This window comes from Coenobita brevimanus, chromosome 56 (assembly GCF_032717465.1).
Source record: "Coenobita brevimanus isolate Jiangsu-jjx chromosome 56, ASM3271746v2, whole genome shotgun sequence".
Taxonomy (NCBI): Eukaryota; Metazoa; Arthropoda; class Malacostraca; order Decapoda; family Coenobitidae; genus Coenobita; species Coenobita brevimanus.
In genome coordinates this window covers 3732150-3755010 of record NC_137009.1, presented here as the reverse complement: position 1 = coordinate 3755010, position 22861 = coordinate 3732150, and the positions used below count along the sequence as shown (strand labels likewise).

The 22861-nt window shown below is 40.3% G+C and overlaps 1 protein-coding gene across 1 annotated transcript in view; it reads left to right on the top strand.

Moving 5' to 3' along the window:
* The window catches only part of LOC145401758 (UDP-glycosyltransferase UGT5-like), a 96503-nt gene that overhangs the window by 29674 nt on the left and 43968 nt on the right, over window positions 1–22861 (top strand). Inside the window, exons 3-7 of the mRNA XM_080273938.1 lie at window positions 5942–6211; window positions 6921–7114; window positions 7693–7788; window positions 8179–8272; window positions 18076–18167. Coding sequence (XP_080130064.1) covers window positions 5942–6211; window positions 6921–7114; window positions 7693–7788; window positions 8179–8272; window positions 18076–18167 — 746 coding nt within the window. The remainder of the gene's footprint in view (window positions 1–5941; window positions 6212–6920; window positions 7115–7692; window positions 7789–8178; window positions 8273–18075; window positions 18168–22861) is intronic.

The following is a 22861-nucleotide window of genomic DNA, read 5'->3' as shown; positions in this document are numbered from 1 at the left end:
TTATTTCCCTTACTCTGCCAACAAGTATCCTGCCATATAATTTCCCTATTACACCAAGAAGACGACTGTCTGTATGATTACCACTCACTTCTTTTTCCTCTTCACATTTGTACAGCGAAATTATTATACCTGACTTCTGACTTCAAATCCTCTGGGACTCTACCGTCCTCCCAGGCCAATTTCCACATCTTCCATATCTATTCTACTACTATCTCTCCCCCATGCTTCAGCATTTCACCACACACTCCATCAATTCCTGGGGTTTTCCCCATTTTGATTTCCTTCATTGCTTCCACTACTTCCATCCTACTGATCTCTTCCTCCCCTTCCACCTCCCTAATTCTCTCAGCCATTCCTCAGACATTTATATTTGCATTACTTTCTCCATGTTTAACAGTGCTTTAAAGTGTACTCTCCATCAGTTCAATTTTTCTCCCCGCCTCCACTATCAACCTACCATTTTTGTCTTTCACTTTCCTACTAACTTGTTTATCACCCTTTCTAACTCTCTTTACCTCCTTCCAGAACATTGTCTTACATTTCCTCCACTTTACACTCAAACCCTTCCAAATTCCTTATCCACTCTCTCCTTACTCCCCCTTATTAATCTTTTCACCTCTCGTTTCCTCTCTACAAATAACCCCCTTCAGTCTCTCAACTTCCCCCGTGCCTCTGCTTTCCATCCACTCACTATATGCTTTCTTCAGTTGTGCCACAGCTTGTCTCACATCTTCATTCCATGCTGTTCCTTGCATCCCTTTTCCTCTTGAATAGCAGTAATACCTATGATATCCGTCACTGTCCTTGGCTTCTTAAATACTGTAATTATGCCATGGAATTTTTAAACAGGAAGGGTAAATTTTAACACTGCCGTATTTGATCATATAGACGCTGTTGTAGATGTAAACCAGATAATTATTCCTCCAACACCATTGACTGCAGGAGCAGATCCAGGAATATTTCTGAGGTATTGCCCACATTTTAAAAAGAAATGAGTGTTGGACATCTTGATCTTCATCATCTAAGCAACACTTCTTATCAAAGATGGTTTCTATGAGAGTAAAAAACATAATAACCAGTATAATATGCATTATATATATGCGCGGTACAGGATATTACCTTAATGTGACACACCAGGGGTGCTGCCCAGGCAGGATGGGTGACATCCCTAGATCAACTCATGGAATCGCACCAGTTTTACTTTAATTTGTCATTCCAAGATAATTTTTGTTAGTTTGGGTAAAATCTTTCCAAGTGCAAGTGGTAGCGGAGGAAGTACCTACTCATTTGAAATCAAAGAATCCATCCTAAACCTAATGAAATGGCTTGCAAAGAGCAAGAATGTATTAAAGCAAAATGGCATCACTTCCATCAATAGGTTATAAAGGCTGCATAGAAATTCAACCCTTCTTTTCGCAACAGTAAAATATACATGTGATGGATGGAATAGTTGGTCAGTAGGGTGTGCCTCCTGAGATAGATGAGAATGGCAGTCCATTAGTGGACATTTGTGCCGGGAGGGGGTTGGAGATAGCCAATACCCTCTTCAGGCACAAAATGATCCACAGGTATACGTGGTGAGTGATGAGAAGGGTGGATGGTGAACTGAATGAAAGGAAGGCAATGATTGATTTTGTGTGTGTGGATGAAAAGATGCGAAGATGTGTAATAGATGCAAGAGCTTATAGAGGTTGGGGAAGTGGACTTTTTGACCACAACTTGGTGGTGGCCTGAATCAAGACCCAAGTAAGATGGAGAAATAGAAGAAGAGAAGGATGGGAGGAAGTAGTTCCAAGGCGAGTGGAAAGGTCACAAGAAGATGAGAAAAAGGCAGAATATAAGAGAGAAATGGAGGAATGATTGGGTAAACTTGAATTGGAGCAGATGGGGGACGTGGAAGGTGTGTGCAGAATATTCACAAAAGAAATATGTGCAGCATGTGATGTGGTGTACGGGGTGAAGAGGAGACGGAAGGGGGTGCAAGGAATAACATGGTGGAACGAAGAAGTGAGATAGGCTGTGGCACAAAAGAAGAAAGCATACAATGATAGGATGAGAAACAAGGGCGTGGAAGAAGTTGAGAGACGGAAGAGAGAGGTGTAGAAAGGAAGAGAGATGTGAAAAGATTAGAAAGAGAGAGTAAGAAGAGAGTGGATGAGGAATTTGGAAGGAATTTGAGTGTAAAGTGGAGGGACTGTAAGAAAATTTTCTGGAAAGAGGTGAAGAGAGTAGGACAGGGTGGCAGTGAAGTTAGTAGGGGAGTGAAAGGTAAATATGGTGGATTACTAGTGGAGGAGGGAGAAAAAGTGAGCAGATGGAGAGAACACTTTAAGGAATTGTTGAATATAGAGAATGGAAGTAATGCGAGTATAAGTGGCTGGGGAATGGCTGGGAGAAGGAGAGAGGTGAGAAGACAGGAAGAAATCACTAGGATAGAAGTTGTGGAAGCAACGAAGAAAGTCGAACTGGGGAAAGCCCAAGGAATTGATGGAGTGTGTGGTGAAATGCTGAAACATGGGGGAGAGATAGTTTTTTTTTTTTTTTTTTTTTTAATGCGAGGAAGAAGGAACCAAAGGCCATGAGCCCGCAGTAACAGTTCCCTCAAAGAGAAAAACAGAATACAGTAGAGGGCCAAATTCAAGATCCGATCATTTTGAGATGCCTGGACACACTGTGTTTGAAAGACTGGAGATCATAGGCAGCAGGAAATACAGACAGAGGGAGACAGTTCCAGAGCTGACCTGTTGCATAAATGAAAGACTGGGAGTAACGGTTAACTCTTGCATTAGAGAGTTGGTAAGAAAAGGGATGAGAGTTTGCTGCCAGACGGATGCTACGCGCCCGTCGTAGAGGTGGAAGAATGCAAGCAGACAGTTCAGAGGAGCAGTGACCATTAAAGTAGCGATAGAAAAGAGATAAAGATGCAACAGTGCGGCGAAGAGACAGAGGTTGAAGGCAGTCAGTAAGAGGAGGAGAGTTAATGAGATGAAAAGCCTTTGACTCCACCCTATTGAGAAGGGCTGTATGTGGGGAGCCTCCCCACACATGAGAGTTGTACTCCACACAGGGGCAGATAAAACCCCTGTATAGAGTCAACAATTGTGCAGGGGTAAAAAAAAAGCGGAGTCGGCTTAGCACACCCAATCTCTTGGAAGCAGATTTTACAAGAGATGTAATATGATCTTTCCAAGATAAGTCCCGAGTAAATGAAACCCCAAGCATGTTCAAGGATGATGCAGGATTAAGCTGAATATTATTAAACATTAATGGGTATACCTGTGGAAGATTTTGTTGGGTTGATAGGTGTAAGAAGTGAGTCTTAGATGCATTAAAAACAACCATATTATTTTTACCCCAGTCAGAGATACGAGCCAAGTCAGACATTAGGTGTGCCATAGCCTCATCCCTTGTTTGTTGAAGCAGCTGTTGAGATGGGCGTTGCGGGAACCGAATGGAAAGGTGAAGGGTGGAGTCTTCACCGTATGAATGGATAGGGTTAGATGTACAGCTTAGAAGATCACTGATGAATAAAAGGAAGAGAGTTGGTGATAGGACAGAGCCCTGAGGAGCACCACTGTTGATAGATCTAGGAGAAGAACGATGGCCGTCTACAACAGCGGCTATAGAACGACCAGAAAGGAAGCTAGCGATGAAGGCACAGATAGAAGGATAGAAACCGTAGGAGGGCAGTTTGGAAATTAAAGATTTATGCCAGACTCGATCGAAAGCCTTTGAGATGTCAAGTGCAATGGCAAAGCTTTCGCCAAAGTCCCGAAAGGAGGATGACCAGGAGTCTGAAAGGTAGGTGAGAAGATCGCCAGTGGAGCGTCCCTGACGGAACCCATACAGACGATCGGAAAGAAGGTTGTGATAGGAAAGATGCTTTATAATTTTTCTATTGAGAATTGACTCGAAAACATTTGAAATACAGGACATTAAAGCAATTGGACGATAGTTGGAGGGTTGGGAGTGGTCACCCTTCTTTGGGACTGGCTGAATGAGAGCAAATTTCCAGCAAGAAGGAAAGGTACAAGTTGACAGACAAAGGCGAAAGAGTTTGCCTAGGCAGGGTGTAAGCACAGAAGCACAGTTCTTGAGAACAACAGGAGGGACCCCATCAGGCCCATATGCCTTGTTAGTACTGAGGCCAGTGATGGCAGAAAATACATCAACTGAAGAAATTTTAATGTCAGCCATGAGGAAGTCAGAATGGATGTGGTAGATGTGCAGATTTGCCTGGGAGGAAGGTAGAGTCCCGGAGGATTGGAAGTCAGGTATAATTATTCCCTTGTACAAAGGAAAAGGAGAAAAAGAAGTGTGTGGTAATCATAGGGGCATTTGTCTTCTTAGTGTAAAAGGAAAAGTGTATGGTAGGATACTTATTGACAGAGTTAGAGAAAGAACAGAGGAATTAGTTGGAGAAGAACAGGGAGGCTTTAGGAAGGGAAGGGGTTGTGTAGATCAAATATTCATTGTTAGATCTTTAGTGGAAAAGTTCTAGGGAAGGGAAAGAACTTGTATGCGGCCTTGATGGATTTGGAGAAAGCATATGACAGGGTGGATAGACAAGGATTGTGGAAAATATTAAGAATATATGGAGTAGATGGGAAGTTGTTGAATGCTGTGAAAAGTATGTATGATGGTGCTAATGCTACAGTGCGTGTGGATGGTGAACTGAGTGATTTTTTCTCTTTGAAGGTTGGGTTGAAACAGGAATGTGTCATGTCTCCATGGTCATTCAATCTGCACATGGATGGGGTAATAAAAGAGATACGTGGTAGGGCAGTGGATTTTGGAGTGGCCCTAGTGAGAGAGGGTAGTGTTTGGAAACTCCCTGTATTGTTGTTTGCAGATGATTCTGTGTTGTTAAGTGAAGACGAACGGAAACTGCAAGGCTTGGTGGATGAGTTTGGGAGAGTGTGTAAAAAACGGAATCTAAAGGTGAATGTAGGGAAGAGGAAAGTGATGGTTTTTGAGAGAGGTGAAGTCAGTGAATGTACAGTGAGGTTGGATGAGGAGGAAATAGAAAATATGAGTACGTTTAAGTACTTGGGTATTGTGATGAGTAAGGATGGAAGTTTAGAGGGTGAAGTGCTTGAAAGGGTACAACAAGGAAGAAAGGTTGCTGATTCCTTGAAATCAGTGATAAGGAACAGGGAAGTAAGCATGGAAGTGAAAAAGTTACTACATGACAGTATTGTGATACCAACTCTAACGCATGGAAGTGAAGCTTGGACGTTGTTGAAAGGACACAAGTCAAGAATGAGAGCAGTGGAAATGAATTATTTGAGAGGAGCCTGTGGAGTCACATGGAGAGACAGGCTGACAAATGAGGATATAAAGGAGCGATGTGGTGTGGATGTGGATGTGCTAGGAAGCGTTATGAGGAACACACTGAGGTGGTTTGGCTATGTGGAGAGGATGGAGGGTGAGTGACTGACGAGGAGAGTGTATGTGAGTGTGTTGGAGGGGGTGGAGAGGGAGGGGGAGACCGAGGATGAGGTGGAGGGATGGACTGGAGAGGTATATGAGAGAGGAGGGTGTGAGTTTGGAGTAGGGCAGTGAAATGGCGGGCGACAGGGTGACGTGGAGGCGATTTGTTTGTGGCCACCCCGTAAGGGATTAAGGCTTCTGGCAATAGATAGATAGAGAGATTTTTTTCCTTTTCATTTTTTATGGCCTTACATCATTATTAGTCATCAGAAGCGCAAATTCCCAGGACTACACATGTACGGCACTAATAATCAGTTGTGTGCCCTGAATGGCATTATGTAAGCAATAAATATCACAATGACCCTTTGGATTTGATAAGCAATGGAGGAAAATGCGGTCATTTTTAAGAATGGTTGTCAAAACTGTGTTGGCAATCAGGTATTTACGTATGAAGTCTGAAATACACAAATATTGAATAATATTATTCAGCAGTGTTATTATTCTGCAGATCACAATGGTGTCCGCTTACCAACCGTCAAAGCTGCGTGAGAATGTGCGAGAGGTTGTGCTGCCAGACATGGACATTTCGAGAATCATTCCCAACATGTTTGAGGGGAAAGTAACGGGCCCACTTACCCTCCTGCGGGAGATACCTGAAGCCTGTTCTGATGCCTTAGAAAAGGAAGAAATGCAAAATCTTTTAACTGAAGAGTTTGATCTTATAATGCTCTCTGCAGGGTTCTCTGACTGTTTTCTGTCAGTTGTTCACCGGCTGAAGGTAAATTTTCTTTTATGTATTTTGTTATTATTTGTAACCATGTTTCTTATACGAATTAGTAATTTCTTATTAGCACCCCAGATGCATTAGTGAAAATAGACCGTGAAGTAATAATAGCTAAAGTGACGATTATTTCCAGCATAAGATAACATATTATAATCCGTACAAACTTCATAATCAAGGAATCCTTAATGGCTAAGTGTGGCAATTACTCACACACACACACACACACACACACACACACACACACACACACACACACACACACACACACACACACACACACACACACACACACACACACACACACACACACACACACACACACACTTAAATTTTTACTCAATCCATGGTGACGCTGCACATAAAAAAAAAAAACACAGTAAGGTGGGACAAAAATAAACTATCTCCATTGACCTGCTGTGCAATTATTCGTATGAACACCGCTCAGAACTCTCCAAGAACTCTGTGTGATTTGTCTTTCCTTTGAGTAACAAATATTACCAGTTTTCGACCTTTGTCTTCATACTACAGCCCACAAATAACTGAGTATACTGCAAAGCAGGATGTTGTGTTGATTACCAGGTGTGTCTGAGATAATTTATTAACTGAAATAAGCTGTTATACATTAAGTTGCTACTTCTTTTGTTTTCTATTACTGTATTTTGATTTGTTTTAATACCGCCTCATATGTATATTTCCTCCACAGGTGCCCTTCATATATGTTATTCCGGCTGGACTTGTCAGTCCTTTTTCTGATATCATAGGAAATCCAAATTTCCCTTCCTTTGTTGCTTCCAAGATGTTAGCCTTCAAACATCCAATGACCTTTACACAGCGGGCTGTCAATACTCTCTCAGAGGCCATGTTTGGGATTGTATTTGAACATCATGTCATACGTAGGTACGTGATATTTTTGTTTTGTTTGTTAGTATTATTTTACTGTAATATCTTGTGTACAATGTTGGATGTAAGACAATTAAGGAGTCTATAAATATTAAGTACCTTATTCTCATATTTCAAGTTCTACAGTTCATTGCTCTGCAATATACTGTTGCCCTGTTGTACTGAATGTATGAGTGCAAACTGTACTTTGAATTACGTTATAATACAGTATGTTATGAGAGTTTTCTGTAGGAATGGCATATGATGGTGTTAGCAAGTTGTGGATGATATGCGGACGCTAAGAGCTGGTTATGTGTATAATGCCATGACTGCAATAAGAGCATTTTATTTTACTCTATCTGCTTCAAAAGAACTGAAATGTAAAGCTACGGGAAATCTCTTGCGGAATAAGGCTAAGAAACACTCTCTTTTAAAGTCATACCATTATGAAAAATTCCCCAGTAGTTAAGTAAACTCTCATGAGATAGCAAAACTAAAATCAGTATTGTGTCATCAGAATGAAGGAGTTAGTACTTAGATGATGCTATGTAAGGGTAAAAAAGTATTTTTACTGTACTGTTATTCTGGTGTTGCAGTATTGAGAATGAGTGTCGCCGTCGAGGTCTGTGCCCAGAAGATATGCCCAGTTTCCACACCATCCGCTATAACTCCAGTATCGTACTCATTAACAGGTAGGATGTTATGTGGTTCACTGGGACAAGCTTCTTTCTTTTTGTCTGTCTGTGCTATTTCCACTTTACCTTGGCTTCAAACTTCAGTCTCTCAAATCATGATTATTGAATAAAGTGTTACTGATGAGGAAGTGCTATGGAAAGGATAAGAGATTTCCCTTTTGTCACCAGGGTATGAAAAATACTTGGGAAAGGAAACAATCGTCGCCAAGTTAAGTTCGATGAATAGTAATTCCGAATTCATCTAGGGTGGCCATAACAAACACATCCAAAGTTTTCTGTAATCAGTAAAATGATAATTTTAACATTAAAGCATCCAGTGTCTTCTTTTGAAACCACTCATACCTGCAGTATCTTCGACAGCACTTAAGATATCTTCTGTCTCTACAGTGTGAAAACAGTTGACTTGCCACCACGACCAATAGTCCCAGCTGTAGTACATGCAGGGGGCATCCACTGTCAACCTTCACAGCCTCTCCCTAAGGTAAAATGGATTCAGTGTACTGATGCCAATAACGGAGTTTTTGTTTTAGCCATGGAAAAAGAAAAAACACTTTAGTAGTTGTGTAAATTATATAGCACTTCACAGCATAAACACCTCTAAGAGTTGCTCAGTAATTATTAGACTTCTTACAAAACTTCATTTATCATTTCTATATAACCCACAATATGGTAGCATATATGTATCCAAGCCTTTAATTTTTTACACTTTACTGAATATGCATGCCATCCCATCATCTGAAGCCTCAAAGACAAAGTAGTACTAATGCCACACTCCTTCCTGCAGGCACTGCACCACCTTTTTGTATTGTCTCAAGCTACGGCAGCAATCACTGCTTTCTAAACCCAGCCTGTTTTGAATGTTGTCACTTTCACAGTTTTATAGATCTGAGTGATTCATGTCCATGTAATAGCATTTTCTTACAATTGTATCAAGTTTTACCAAAATTATGTCAATTTTAGCTGATGCATTCGTGATTTTTATATATATTTATGTTTAATGACTTTCTCGCCCACCTTTGAGAAGAAGTTTAGCAACCTTTGTGGATTTTGTTTTGCAGCTCTACTCTGTTTTCCGCCTCTTTAATTCATTCAATTCAGGCATCACTACTGGTACCCTGTAAAGCAGTGACATTATGACAAATATATATATATATATATACTTTTTACTATGGAATTGCTAATGATTCTCTCTCTCTCTCTCTCTCTCTCTCTCTCTCTCTCTCTCTCTCTCTCTCTCTCTCTCTCATGTCAGCATGCTCTGCCTTTTGGTCCCTCTCTGGTTCCACTAGCAGTAACACCCACAAACAAGTCGTTTGTAACCAAGAACGTATTAATCCTTTCAGAATAAAGGCATAAAATCCCTGTATTCATATTACTACAGAAATATTCTATTTATTTATTTCAAGAGAGAACTCAAGATACAAAGACATTAATATAGATTACTGATACCCTCATTACTTCCAGGTATCTCCCAGAAACATGGTAAAATTATCTGATGATAAGAAGAAGAAAAAAAAGGAGAGTTATTGTGACGCATGGCTTAATATGTAATTATCCTATGTTACTGAGGGCTTTCCATCATATATATATATATATATATATATATATATATATATATATATACCGAAATTATTTACAGCATGCCTAAAAGTATTTTCAGAAAGGTAAACTGGGAAAATAAAAGAGTGAACAGAGATGGAGAAAAGCTAAACCATTTAAGATTTGGAGATGACATTGTCCTTATCTCAGAAACAGCGGAGGCATTGCAAGAAATGTTAAATGACCTGAACAGAGAAAGTCTGAAAGTAGGACTGAAGATGAACCGAAGTAAAACTAAAGTAATGTTTAATCCACGAACACCAAAGAGCGTCATCAGAATAAGCGATGAAATTCTTGAAGAAGTTGAGGAGTACAATTACCTGGGAGAAATACTAAAATTAACGAAAGATAATGAGAGCGAAATAAAAAGACGCATTACAATTGGATGAAAAGCTTTCGGTAAACATAGACACATTATGAAAAGTAGCTTGCCAGTTTGTATGAAACGAAAAGTATATAACGAATGTATAATTCCAGCTATGATGTATGGTTGTGAGACCTGGAAACTAACAAAATCAATGGAAAATAAATTAATCCGTTCTCAGAGAGCAATGGAAAGGTCAATGTTGGGAATATCTTTAAGAGACAGGAAAAGATCAACTTGGGTGAGAGAGCAGACTAAAGTCAAAGATATTATAGAAGTTGTAAAAGAACAGAAATGGAGGTGGGCAGGCCATATAGCAAGAATAAGGGATAACCGATGGAGCAACAGGCTGACTGACTAGACACCAAGAGATTGTAAGTGTAGCAGAAAAATGCCAGACAGGAGATAGAGAGATGAGATAGAGAAATTTGCAGGGAAAACGTGGCAAAGATTTGCTTAGTCAAGGAATTCGTGGAAAAGGTTGGGAGGCCTTTGTTCAGCAGTGAACTAGTTATGGCTGATGATGATGATGATGATGATGTATGTATGTATGGAAAATAACCACAGTAGAACTGAAAGGAGTGACAGTGAATACATTTGCATATTACATCTTCAGACAGAGTGAGACAGAAAAGTAAAATGTAGATGTTTTCTATGCACACTCTCATTTTTTTTTAATGGTATTCTCATATTTGAATACTACTTGTACATTGAGTTTCTTCAGTATGTGAACAACATCAATAAAATTTTCATGGAAAGGGAGGACAAGGGTACTTTGAATATTCTGGGGATCTGGCCTATTAGTTTTCCCTTCAAGGAATCGTTTTTTGGCTGTATTGTGGCACTGAGTTAGTATACTTGGTGGATATTTTAGCTTCTTTCCAATGCTGTGAATCATTTTTAGTTCATCACCTAAAAATTCTGGGTCTGAAATCCAATATGCTCTGAAGTACATGGATATGAACACAGATCTTTTGACATTCATTCGTGTGAATGAGTGAAGCAAGAGGGTGGAGGTGGTGAATGTGTTCAAGAGTGCGAGAAATGCCATGGTGGCACTGTGTGAAACAAAGAGGAAAGGGTGTGAAGTGGAGGAATGGGAGGATGTGAGATGTGTAAGATCGGGAATGAATGGGAGAGGAAGATGCAAGGAAGGATTGCTTTGTTGATGAATGAGGTGTGGCAGAGTGGAATGAGAGACTACAAATGTGTCAGCTCGAGGTGTATGTATGTCAAGTTCAAGTTTGAGAAGTGAAAGTGGCAGTGATTGTAGCATATGCATCGTGTGAGGACAGGAGTGAGAGAAAGAAAGACAGATTTTGGGATGAGCTGGGCGAAGTAGTGGGAGAAATGCCCAGGAGCTATAAAGTGATTGTAATGGAGGATATGAATGAAAGAATAGGCACTGGTCCTGAGGATGACATAATGAGTTGTTATGGAGTACCAGGAGAAAATGATAATGGGAAGAGACTAAAGGATACGTGTCAGGAGAGGAGGTTGTGCATTTGTAACTCGTATTTTAAACACAATGATGCGCATAAGTATACATGGTACAGAGGGAACGGGGATCGTGTTGAAAGAAGTCTGATTGATTACGTGCTCGTAGAGAGGTCGATGATGGGAATGGTTGCTGATACGAGGGCCGTGAGAGGACGATGTGGAGGTCTGTGAGATCATATGTTTGTGATATGCAAGATCAAGCTGAGAGGAGTGAGGTGGATCAGGAGAGAGAGGAGCAGTCTGGGAGAAAGACTGAAAGTTGAGAAGCTGAGGATCAAAGAAATGGCAGATGATTACAGGACCAAAGTAGCGGAGGAGTTAGAATTACTGAATTGGAATTAAATGGATTTGGACAGCCTGTGGAATGCATATAGGGATTGCTTAGTTAGGAATGCTAAAGCGTTGTGTGGGGTGGCAAGAGTAACAACAAAGAAGAATGGTACGGCATGGTGGGATGAGGAGGTAAAAAGAGCGGTGGAGGAAAAGACGAAGAAGTGGCTAAAGTGGTTACAGAACAGGGGTTCAGTTGAAATAAGAACTGAATATGTTGAGAGCAAGAAGCACGTAAAGAGACTAGTGAACAGGAAAAAGAGGGAGGTAAATGAGGATCTAGGAAGAAAAATGAATGCAAACTACTGTGAAAATAGAAAGTTATTGTGGAAAGACGTGCGGAAATGTAGAATTGGAAGTGCAAAGAAATGCGATGGTGTCAAGGATGTACGCGGCAGATTATTAACCAATGGAGATGATGTAAGGACGAGATGGAAAGAATATTTTGAAAGCCTGATGAATGGGAATAGAGAGAGACTGTAAACATGATAGGTTTGGGGGTGCGCAGAGAAGGAATGCAGTACCAGGAGGCGTGACACTCGCACAGGTGAAGAGTGCCGTGAAGCGGCTGAAAAATGAGAAAGGAGCTGGGGTTGATGAGGTGTATGCAGAGATGCTTAAGTGTAGTGGAGAGAGTGGAATGAAGTGCTTGTTGGAGATATGTAAGAAGGCATGGATGAGTGAAACTGTGCCTGCAGAGTGAAAGAAGGCTGTGATTGTACCCTTGTACAAAAATAAAGGTGAGGCAAGTGAGTGCAGGAATTATCATGGCATAATTTTATTGAGTGTGGTAGGGAAGGTATATGGAAGAATTATTATAGAGAAATTAAGAGAGATATCAGGAATCCTGGTGAGTGATGAACAGGGTGGCTTTAGGAGTGGCAGAGGTGTGTGAATCAAATATTTCTAGTGGGACAGATAGTACAGAAGGCTTGTGAGAAGGACCATAAGGTATTTATGGCATTCATGGATCTAAAAAAAACATAGCCTACGATAAAGTGGACAGAGAAGGAGTGTGGAAAGTTTTGCGCATGTCCGGTATAGAGGGTAAGCTGCTAGGTGCCGCCAAGAATTTTTATAATGGTAGTGATGCATGTGTAAAGGTTAATGGGCATCTAAGCGAATGGTTCACGATCGGTGTGGCCGTGCGACAAGGTTGTGTGATGTCCCCATGGTTGTTCAATGTATATATGGATGGGGTGATGAGAGAAGTAAAAAACACAAGTAATGGAGAGAGGAATGGCGTTGGTAATGACTGGTGATCGATGGAATATCTCAAATTTGTTGTATGCAGATGATGCAGTACTGCTTGCAAGTACCAGACAAGAACTTGGTCGGCTAGTGCAGAGTTTTGCTGATGTTTGTAACCGTCGTGCCTTGAGAGTAAATGTAGAAAAGAGTAAGGTGATGGTTATTGAGAGAGAAGGTGACTCCCAGTGCGATGTAACAGTGAATGGAGAGAGACTGGAATTGGTGAGTGTGTTCAAATACCCGGGTACAGCGAGAGAAAAGAGAGGAAAATGTGCAAAAGAAGTTGAAAGTAGAGTGACACAAGGAAGAAAAGTAGCTGGTGTAATGAAGGCCTTGATAAAAAACAGAGGCTTAAGTGTTGCAGCTGCACGAGGCTTACATGAAGGAGTGTTAGTGCCAACTTTAACATATGGATGTGAGACTATCATGTGGCATGAAAATGAAAAGTCGAGAGTAAGAGCAGTGGAGATGGAACTGCTGAGAAATGCATGTGGAGTACAGAGTGTGGATAGGATACGAAATAATGTGATTCGTAAAAGATGCGGTGTGAGGAAGTCGGTGGACACCAGAATCGAAGAAAGTGTACTGAGACGGTATGGTCATGTGGAAAGATTGGATAATAATAGTGGTGAAAAAGGTATATCTTAGCGAATTCGAAGGAGGCAGGAGGCGAGAGTAGGGCATGGAGATGGTGGAGAGATATGGTGGATGAATATGTGAGGAAGAGAGGTTTGGAAGTCGGTGAGGCTAAGGAACTGACAGGAGATCGAGCTGGCTTGATGAATGTTGTGAGAAGTGCACGATCAGGGATTTTGGCACCCCTTTTTAACATGGCAGCGTCTGGATTGACTCTATCGGATATGATTATGTGAAGCTACAGAACGTGGTGAATGTTTTTGGCGTATCCGATAGAGCCAGGATTCCGAGGACTTGAATGATGAGTGAATGGAAGCGTGGCCCGTTGGATTGGGCAAATATGGGCTTTCTAGACATTGCTACTCCTCACCCTGCCCAAGGATAGGAAAGGAGGTCTGGATGATGATGATGATGATGATGATGATGATATATATATATATATATATATATATATATATATATATATATATATATATATATATATATATATATATATATATGGAAGGGTGTGTGAAAGGAGGAAATTGAAAGTAAATGAGAATAAGAGTAAAGTGATGAAGTGTACAAGGTTGATAGATGGTAGGGGGATGAATATAGTTTTGAATGGTGAGTTGCTTGAGGAGGTAGATTGTTTTAAATATCTAGGGTCACATGTTGCTGTGGATGGAAGAATAGATGCAGAGGTGAAGTTTAGAATAAATGAAGTAGGAAAGGTGCTGGGAGGAATGAACAAAGTGTTTAAATGTCGTTCGCTTAGAATGGATGTAAAGAGAAAGCTGTATGAGGGTGTTGTGGTACCGACTGCTTTATATGGGGCTGAAACATGGAATATGGGTGTAGCAGAGAGGAAAAGTTTGAATGTAATGGAGATGAGGTGTCTGAGGATTATGTGTGGAGTGATGCGTATGGATCGGGTGCGAAATGATGAAGTGTGAAGGAGAACTGGAGTTGTTCGGGAGATGGCTGGTAGAGTTGAGCAGAGGGTGTTGCGATGGTTTGGGCATATGGAGAGAATGGATAATGAGCGATTGGTGAAAAAGATAACTAGATCTGATGTGAGAGGTGTAAGGCTGAGAGGAAGACCACGAATAGGATGGATGGACAGTGTGAAGAGAGCGCTGGATGCGAGAGGGATGTCTGTTGAGCAAGGAAGAGTGGCTGCGCGTGACAGAAATAAATGGAGAGAAATTGTGAATGAATAAGTGATGACGCAGCCCTGAGGGGATATTCTCCCGCATTTGGTCTGATCAGCTAGTCAGGTCAGGTGCAGGTAAGGGGATGGGTCTGTTATGATGTGGCAGGGGTAAACCAGTTCTGCTGTCGGGCCCTGCTGCGGATGTCACTGATTGCATTGCGCAGTTGACCCTTGTGCGGTGTGGCGCAGTGAGGATCTGTCCGTTCTCCCCTTTGGGGCTAAGATGCGAATGAATGTGTTTGAATGGATGAGTAAATGGAGAGTGTGTCGTCCTGTCTCGGCTACCTCTCTTTCCTTGGGGGAAGCAGCCTAGGTATATATATATATATATATATATATATATATATATATATATATATATATATATATATATATGTATATATATAACGAGTTGGTGAATATAATACACGGAGGCCAAGATAGATATATCCTTTCAAAACCTTTTAGATCGAGTATTTCAGAACCAAGATGGTTAAACAATAGATTAAAATCTCTCATTGGCCGAAGGAAAGGAATATATAGAAAAATATTACGTGGAGAGGAACACTTACGTAACCGGTACACGATTTTAAATAGAGAAGTAAAGAGGGAGATATTGAAAGCAAAGAAAAGTTACGAAATTATGGTTGGTAGTGAATCGAAAGAATACCCCATGGGTTTTTATCAAATGTCCCGTATGGAAAATAAAGAAAGGATAGGACCATTCAGAACAGAATCAGGTGACATTACCAATGAAGATAAAGACATGTGCTCCATCCTAAATAATTATTTCATATCGGTATTCACCAAGGAAAATCTAGACGTGGTCCCTTAAGCAGCAAATATTCACGATTATAATACGGAAAAATTTATTCTTAGTAACATAACCATTAGTAAGGAGCACGTATTGAAAGAAATTAATAAGTTAAAACCTAAAACATCGCCAGGTTTGGACGACATTTATGCAATAATTATAAAAAAAAAAAAAAACTATGTCAACCACTTTTAATGTTATTTAATGACTCTTTAATTTCAGGAGAAGTTCCAGAGACGTGGAAGACTGCAAACGTAGTGCCCATTTTTAAAAAGGGTGATAAATCAGCTGCATCGAATTATCGTCCGATAAGTCTAACGTCAATAGTAGGAAAAATGTTAGAGTCAGTTTTGGCAAATAAGATTAGAGAACACTTTAAAAAATTTAATCTTATCAACGAAAGTCAGCACGAATTCAGGCAAGGACGATCCTGCCTTACAAACTTGTCATTCTTCTCGGAAAGGCAGTAGATAGCGATAAAGCTTACGGTGTTATTTACTTGGACTTTAGTAAAGCTTTTGATAGGGTCCCACATGAAAGGTTAGAAAGGTTCGAGCACACGGTATAGACAGCGATATCATAAAATGATAGAATCCTGGCTGAAAGGACAAAAACAGAAAGTATTAATATATGGAACTAACTCGGATTGGGGATTAGTAACTAGCGGTGTACCACAGGGTTCAGTACTCGGTCCCTTATTATTTATTATATATACTGTATAAATGATCTAGACTTGGGAATCACTAGTAACATCAGCGAATTTGCCGACGATACAAAAATAGGGCGTATCATTAACTCGACTGACGATTGCCATAACTTACAGGACCTCGATATATTGTTCAAATGGTCTAAAACTAGGCAAATGGAATCTAACGCTGAAAAATGTAAAGTACTTAATGTAGGAAAGACCATTGGAATACTAAATACAGCTTAGATAACAAAGAAATTAGCAAATCGGAATGCGAGAGAGATCTAGGAGTTATGGTTAGTAACGACCTTAAACCAAGGCAACAGTGTATTAATGCGAGAAATAAAGGAAAATAGGGTCCTAGGATTTATTTCGAGAAGCGTGAGCAATAAATCAAAACTAATACTGCAACTTTATCTAGCATTAGTATGGCCACATTCAGACTACGTAGTACAATTTTGGTGTCCTTACTATAGAATGGATATTAACTCGTTAGAAAATGTACAGAAAAGAAAGACAAAAATGATACGTGATGTTCGGAACCTGTCATATGAAGACAGACTGAAAAGACTAGGTCTGCACTCACTAGAGAGGCGTAGAGTAAGGGGAGACTTAATTGAGGTGTTTAAGTGGATGAAGGGTATTAATAAGGGAGATATTAGCAAGGTACTTAAAGTGAGCATGCAAGATACAACTAGAAGTAATGGTTTCAAACTAAAAAATTTCCATTTCAATAAGGAAATAGGTAGAAACTGGTTTGCTAATAGAGTGGTAGAGGAATGGGATAAGCTACCTAGTAAAGTAGTTGCTGCCTCATCCATTGAGAGTTTCAGGCATAGGCTAGATAAGCATATGACAAATAAGGGGTGGGTATAGATAAAAAATCTTATAATCACTACTAATTCATACTTTTTCCTTTTCAGGTTACACTATGATAGTCTCTATTCTCCTTTCACACCTTCCTATAAAATGTCCACGCCAGTTTTTCTATACTGCGTGGTGTTCTTTCCGACTTTTTCCTGCCGGCTTCTACTGGAGGATTTGGAGGGCTGGGGAGAGCCTTCTTCTTTGCTGTCCTTATTTCATTCTAGTATTTCAGTTACTCTTCTAGGAGCTGCCTAGCATGGGTCAACCGGCCTACTGCAGTTATCCTCTCTTCTTATGTTCTTGTTTCACAGCCCCACGCAACTCGGCAAGTGACAGAGCAGTTTTAAGCTATCCCAGACACACTTGCAATGTGTCTGTCTCCAGCATCTAAAGACGCTCGTGTTGTGTCTGGGATAGGTTAAAAAACTGCTCTGTCACTTCCCGAGTTGCGTGGGGCTGTGAAATAATCCCAATGTGTTGTGATTGAAATATATCCTCCCATTATGGATTTACTTGGTTCATTAAAAAATTCATATGTCACAGCTTTTATCACGTTGTGGTGTAGCGTCATCAATGCCTGACTTCTATCTAGAGGTCTGGAGTTCGATTCCCCGTCCAAAGCGTAATATATATATATATATATATATATATATATATATATATATATATATATATATATATATATATATATATATATATATATATATATACACGCGTGTAATGTGTTTCTCTCCAACATAAAAAGACGTTCGTGTTGTGTCTGGGATAGATTAAAACTACTCTGTCACTTGCCGAGTTGCGTGGGGCTGTGAAATAATCCTAATGTGTTGTGATTGAAATATATCCTCTCAAAACATATATATATATATATATATATATATATATATATATATATATATATATATATATATATATATATATATATATATATATATATATATATATATATATGTGTGTGTGTGTGTGTGTGTGTGCAGCCATTTCTTGCACTTCATACCACATGTGCACAATCCTTTTTTCTATCTTTTTGAAAGAACAAGATGGTATTCTGTTTTTTTCAGGACTTAGAAGATTGGGTGAAGGGTGCAGGCGAGGATGGATACATATTCTTCAGCCTGGGATCAGCAGTGACACCGTCCAGCATGCCAGAGAAGTGAGTCAGAGTCATGAATTCACTATAATGGTATAATGAACTTTATTATTACTACTTTTTCCTATCATGTATCATGTTACTATCAGTAGGGCCGGGTCAAAACTATGGGCCCTAGGAATTATAGGGCAGAAATCACTTCACTGACAGCACTTTCTGGAGTATATATAATATTCCAATCAGAGATATCTTCTGCATATATTGATGTTGATGTTTCATGAGATATGGTTAGTATACTTTTCCAGGTTCTTCTTCACAAGTCCTAGTTCTCCAATGACCACGGGTGTTGTTTCTGTCTCTATATTCATCCTGCTACTTCAGTCTCTAGGTCTTTGTACTAGGAGAGCTTGTTACTTTGTCATAGGTGCTTGTTTCTGTTGGAATTACCACATCTATTTGTATGCATCACTTTTCCTGCTTGTCCTTGATGGAGATGTCAGATTTGTTGGCTTTTATCTCTGTCCTTGTATATTGACGTGTCCTAGAGGATGGCAACATTATCGTTCTTGGTGACTGATGCCGGCTGATGTTCGTACCACTTTTCGGCTGCCTTGATGTTATGATTCCTGCAGGTCTACTAGTGCTGATACGGTGCTGGCTTCTTGTACTAGTGGATGTACCCGCTGTTTGCCAGTCCTGGGCAGCCTAAGATGAAGTGGTAAACCGTTTCTTCATATCTTCCACAGACCCGGCATTGCGGGTCTGTACCATACTTGTTAATGGGATGGTAATAGGATCTGGTGGCGAGACTGACCCTGTGTAGCTGTGTTCAGACCCTCTGACTCCGCTTTCAGTACAGTGTTTCCCAGCCACTGCTGTGTCGTCTGTTGATTTACGTCTGCCTCTTTTCTCTTTTTTGGGTACTTCCCATGCATCGCCTTATCCTCCCAGTTTTTCTGCATCTTTTGCTGACCATAGTATTTTGCCTTCTGGTTCATTTGTTTGGCATAGAAGCAGTTGCCTCATCTTCGGTTGTGGGGGTTTCTGGGCTGCCAGGCTCTTTCTTGAATTTTGCAACCTCTTTTGTGATGGAGTTTGCTCTTCCGTCCGTTATCGTGATATTTTGCTATTTGTAAGAGTTTTTTTTTTTTTTTTTTTTTTTTTGTATGGATCAGGCTTCAACCTCCAGAAGCCCTTGGTAGATACAGCCTGTCAACATTTGCTTTTGAGTGGTGCATCTTCTCCATGGTGAGCATCTTTTGTGTCTTGGTGCCTAGTCTCTTGATGGTATTTAGTTTTCATTTTATCATGTCGAAGCTGTACGTCACTACAGGTATCGCTAGGGTGTTTGTAGCTTCATATCTCTTGGCTGCATTGAGTTCACTCTTCAGTACCATGTACAATTGTACACCCTCTTGTACTACTCTTCACGGATCTTCTCCATCATGGCCGAGTGTTGTATACCATCTCCTCCATTAACTCCTAAGTACTTCTGTGAGTCCTCATGTTCCATCTCCTAGATCCTGGTGTCAGTGTTAATGTTTAAATATTTTCATAAATTTTCCTCTCTTAAAAAGGATTTTGAAACATTTGTCCAGTCCAAACTCCATCTTCATGTCATCACTGAAAGTCTTGATGATGGTGATCAGACCCTTCTGCTGGCTGTCATCGTTTTGAGGTCGTCCATAGAACAGGTGGTTCAGTCTGCCATTCTGTGATTCGTTTACATAACTGCTGCTGTTCAGTAGATTGCTGAGTGGAACCAGCACGAGACAGAAGAGCAGTGGTGATAGCGAATCCCCTTGGAATATCCCACTCCTAATTTTGATTGGTCTCGGTGTTAATGCCCCATTTTCATGATGAGGATTTAGTCGACTTCCAGGTATTCCTGCTCTCTGTGATGAATCAAACCGTTATAGGGCAGACTCAATTCGCCACATGGCTTTTTTCTATCCAGAAGTGTGGCACAGTGTTTAATGCCTTTGTGTCGTCAGTCCATGCTGTTAAGCTCTTTTCCATTGGCCTGGCTCCTTCCAATATGGCTTTGTTGATAAGCAACTGGTCTTTGCATCCATACGTTTTTTTTCCTACATTCCCTCTCTTCTGTTGGTAGCAAGCTGTTTTTGTCATGGAAGCTGTAGGTCCTCTTGGTGATGATGGAAGTGAGCATCTTGAACATTGCTGCAAGGCAGATGATGGGTCTGTAATTGTTTGGGTGCTGTGTCTCATCTGTCTTTGGGAGCAGGTACATGATTCCCTGTGTGAAAAACTCGAGGCATTTCTCTGGATTCTTTACAATGTCATTGTAGGTCCATGTGAGGTCTTCGTGGATACTGGGCATGTTCTTGATCTAGAAGTTGGCAATTCCCTTTATATCCGGTGACTTCCAGTTGCTCGTCTTTTTGATGGCAGTAGTGGTCTCTGTGGTGATAATGTCTGACCATTCTTGATTCTCTGTTTTTGCATTGGTCCTGTTGTCACTGGATCCAAGTAGCTCCCTCATTGTATCTTCTGTAGCACTCCCAGATCTTACTCCAGATGTCTTCAACGTCATTGATGGCAGGTGGCTCATTAACATCTGTCTTCTTGCCAAGTTCAAGATAAATTTTCTTAGCATCTTCTTTGAAGATACTGTTTGTCTAAAGAATTTGTCTTTCTTGTTAAATCTCCTTAGTCTCTGTGCCTTTCTTTGAATCTGTTGTTTCAGCACCTCCTTGACTGTTTGATGTTGAGCTTTAGTTCCACCTGTTTCCTTTTCCTCTCGTTGAGGTTAAATCAGTTTTGCCATGGAGAGAGTTGTCCTCATAATTTCCTTATCTCCCTATCAATTTTCTCCTTCCAAGCTGGTTGTTTTCTGTTCCCTTTCTGTTGTTTTCTTGGCCTTTCCCCTACTGTATCTGCAATGGCTGAAGTAGCTGTGTGTAGTAGCTGGTTGATTTCTGTACGATCAATCCTCTTGAGATCTCATCCTTGTTTGTTTGGATGGCTTCGTTTGCGAGTCGAAAAGATTCTCTGAACTGGTCGTCATTCTTTATCCTGGTGATTGGTGTTCGTTCTTTAATGGACATTTCTTTCAAGATTTCTCAACTCTTCCAGATGCTTGTTGTCATCTCTGCTGCTTTCATATTTCTGTTTTCCTCTTAGACTGTCTCTGTTTGGTGCATTGTCTCGAAAGGGTCAGCAGTGTTGGTTTGTGCTTCCTTTTCCTCTTCAGCTGCTAGTGCCTCACTGGTCTGTTGATGTTTATATTCTCAGTGTTGGCATTGGGAACGTTCTCCTTGATCTTTTTCTGGATGATCATAAGTTAAAGTTCTGTCACTCATTTGTTCTTGACGATGTCATGCCTAACATTTGCCAGTTTGTTGGCAACCAATTTCAGTCTGCCTGTGAGGTATAGTTCTCACTAGATGTTGTGTGCAGCTTCAGTTACTGATGATTGTTGGGTTTAGTAAAGCAGGGAAGAATGCTTTCATGACTTCTTTGTACTCTTTCCTTGACCATTTCAGTTTAGTTCTTTATTGACGGGTTTTGGCTGGCACACACCTGCGGACATATGAACCTGCAGCATGCTAAGTAGGTGGTTGGCGATGCTTGGTAACCTGCCGCAGTCAAGCGTAGAATTCTATGAATGAGGTTCGTCACTTGTAACGATGATCCTGGTTGACTGCTGCAAGGTTTGGTGTGGTTAAGTGAAGAAAAGGAACAATCGTCGACAAATAGGTATGTACATTTATGTTAAATAGTCTCTTTTACTAGTGCTCCTTCCAAGCTTTTATCTTAATGTGATAAAATTTTATTAGAAAGAAAACATACCACATTTGACAGCACCTTACTCCCAGGTTTACCACACGATATATATTGTGAGACCGGCATTAATGCAATACTTGTTCATTTGATTTCCATAGGTTTTGATGAATGTGTTCTTCATGTATATGTAGATTATGTACATAAATGCATTTTTGTTGTTAAAACAATGGCTGCCATAATATATTGAGGTGTGAGTAACTCGTTGGAATTAAACAGTGACAACAGTTCACTCTCCTGATTCGCCACCTCTTCGCCACACCAGGTAGGAGGCCAGTTTAGGGTGGCCAACTGTTCCATCCCATATCACCTAGACATACGATGCACTCCTATATTAACACTAAATTTATTAGTTAGCGATCTCATTATGTCTCCCATAAAGGAGAGAATGTTACTGTGAGGTGTAGGAAGAGCCGATGAAACACTGTCTGACCCTCTATAAGGGTGGTACATCTCAGTGCAATAATACTTTTAGTCTGTTTGATATGAAACAGGGAAGATTTGGTAGAAAGCAACACCAGCGATTCTCCAAAAGATAAATATAAATACAAGGTCGTTACGTCCTCTGACATATGTCGGATGAAAGATATGTGAAGACAAAAAACTAAAGGGATCGTTTCATTAATCCGCATCCCGCCACCATAAACTTTGTTGCATTGAAAATAATTCGATTTATGATTCCCATCCATGTCGAGCATGATATTTTTACTTACTGGTGAATAAAATTACCATCTTGGTTGATATTACTTCCATTCTTATATGTAAAGCATCAGAATCATCATCAGTAATGCCTACTGCCTAACCATCAACATGTCTGCTCCTTCATTACCTCAGTTCACACTCACCATGAACTCACTCCTTTTACCGTCATGCTTTCCATTCTTGTTAAGACATATATTGTTATCTCCTAATCATGTTATGTACGCTACGAGAAAAATCGGTAAGGACACATG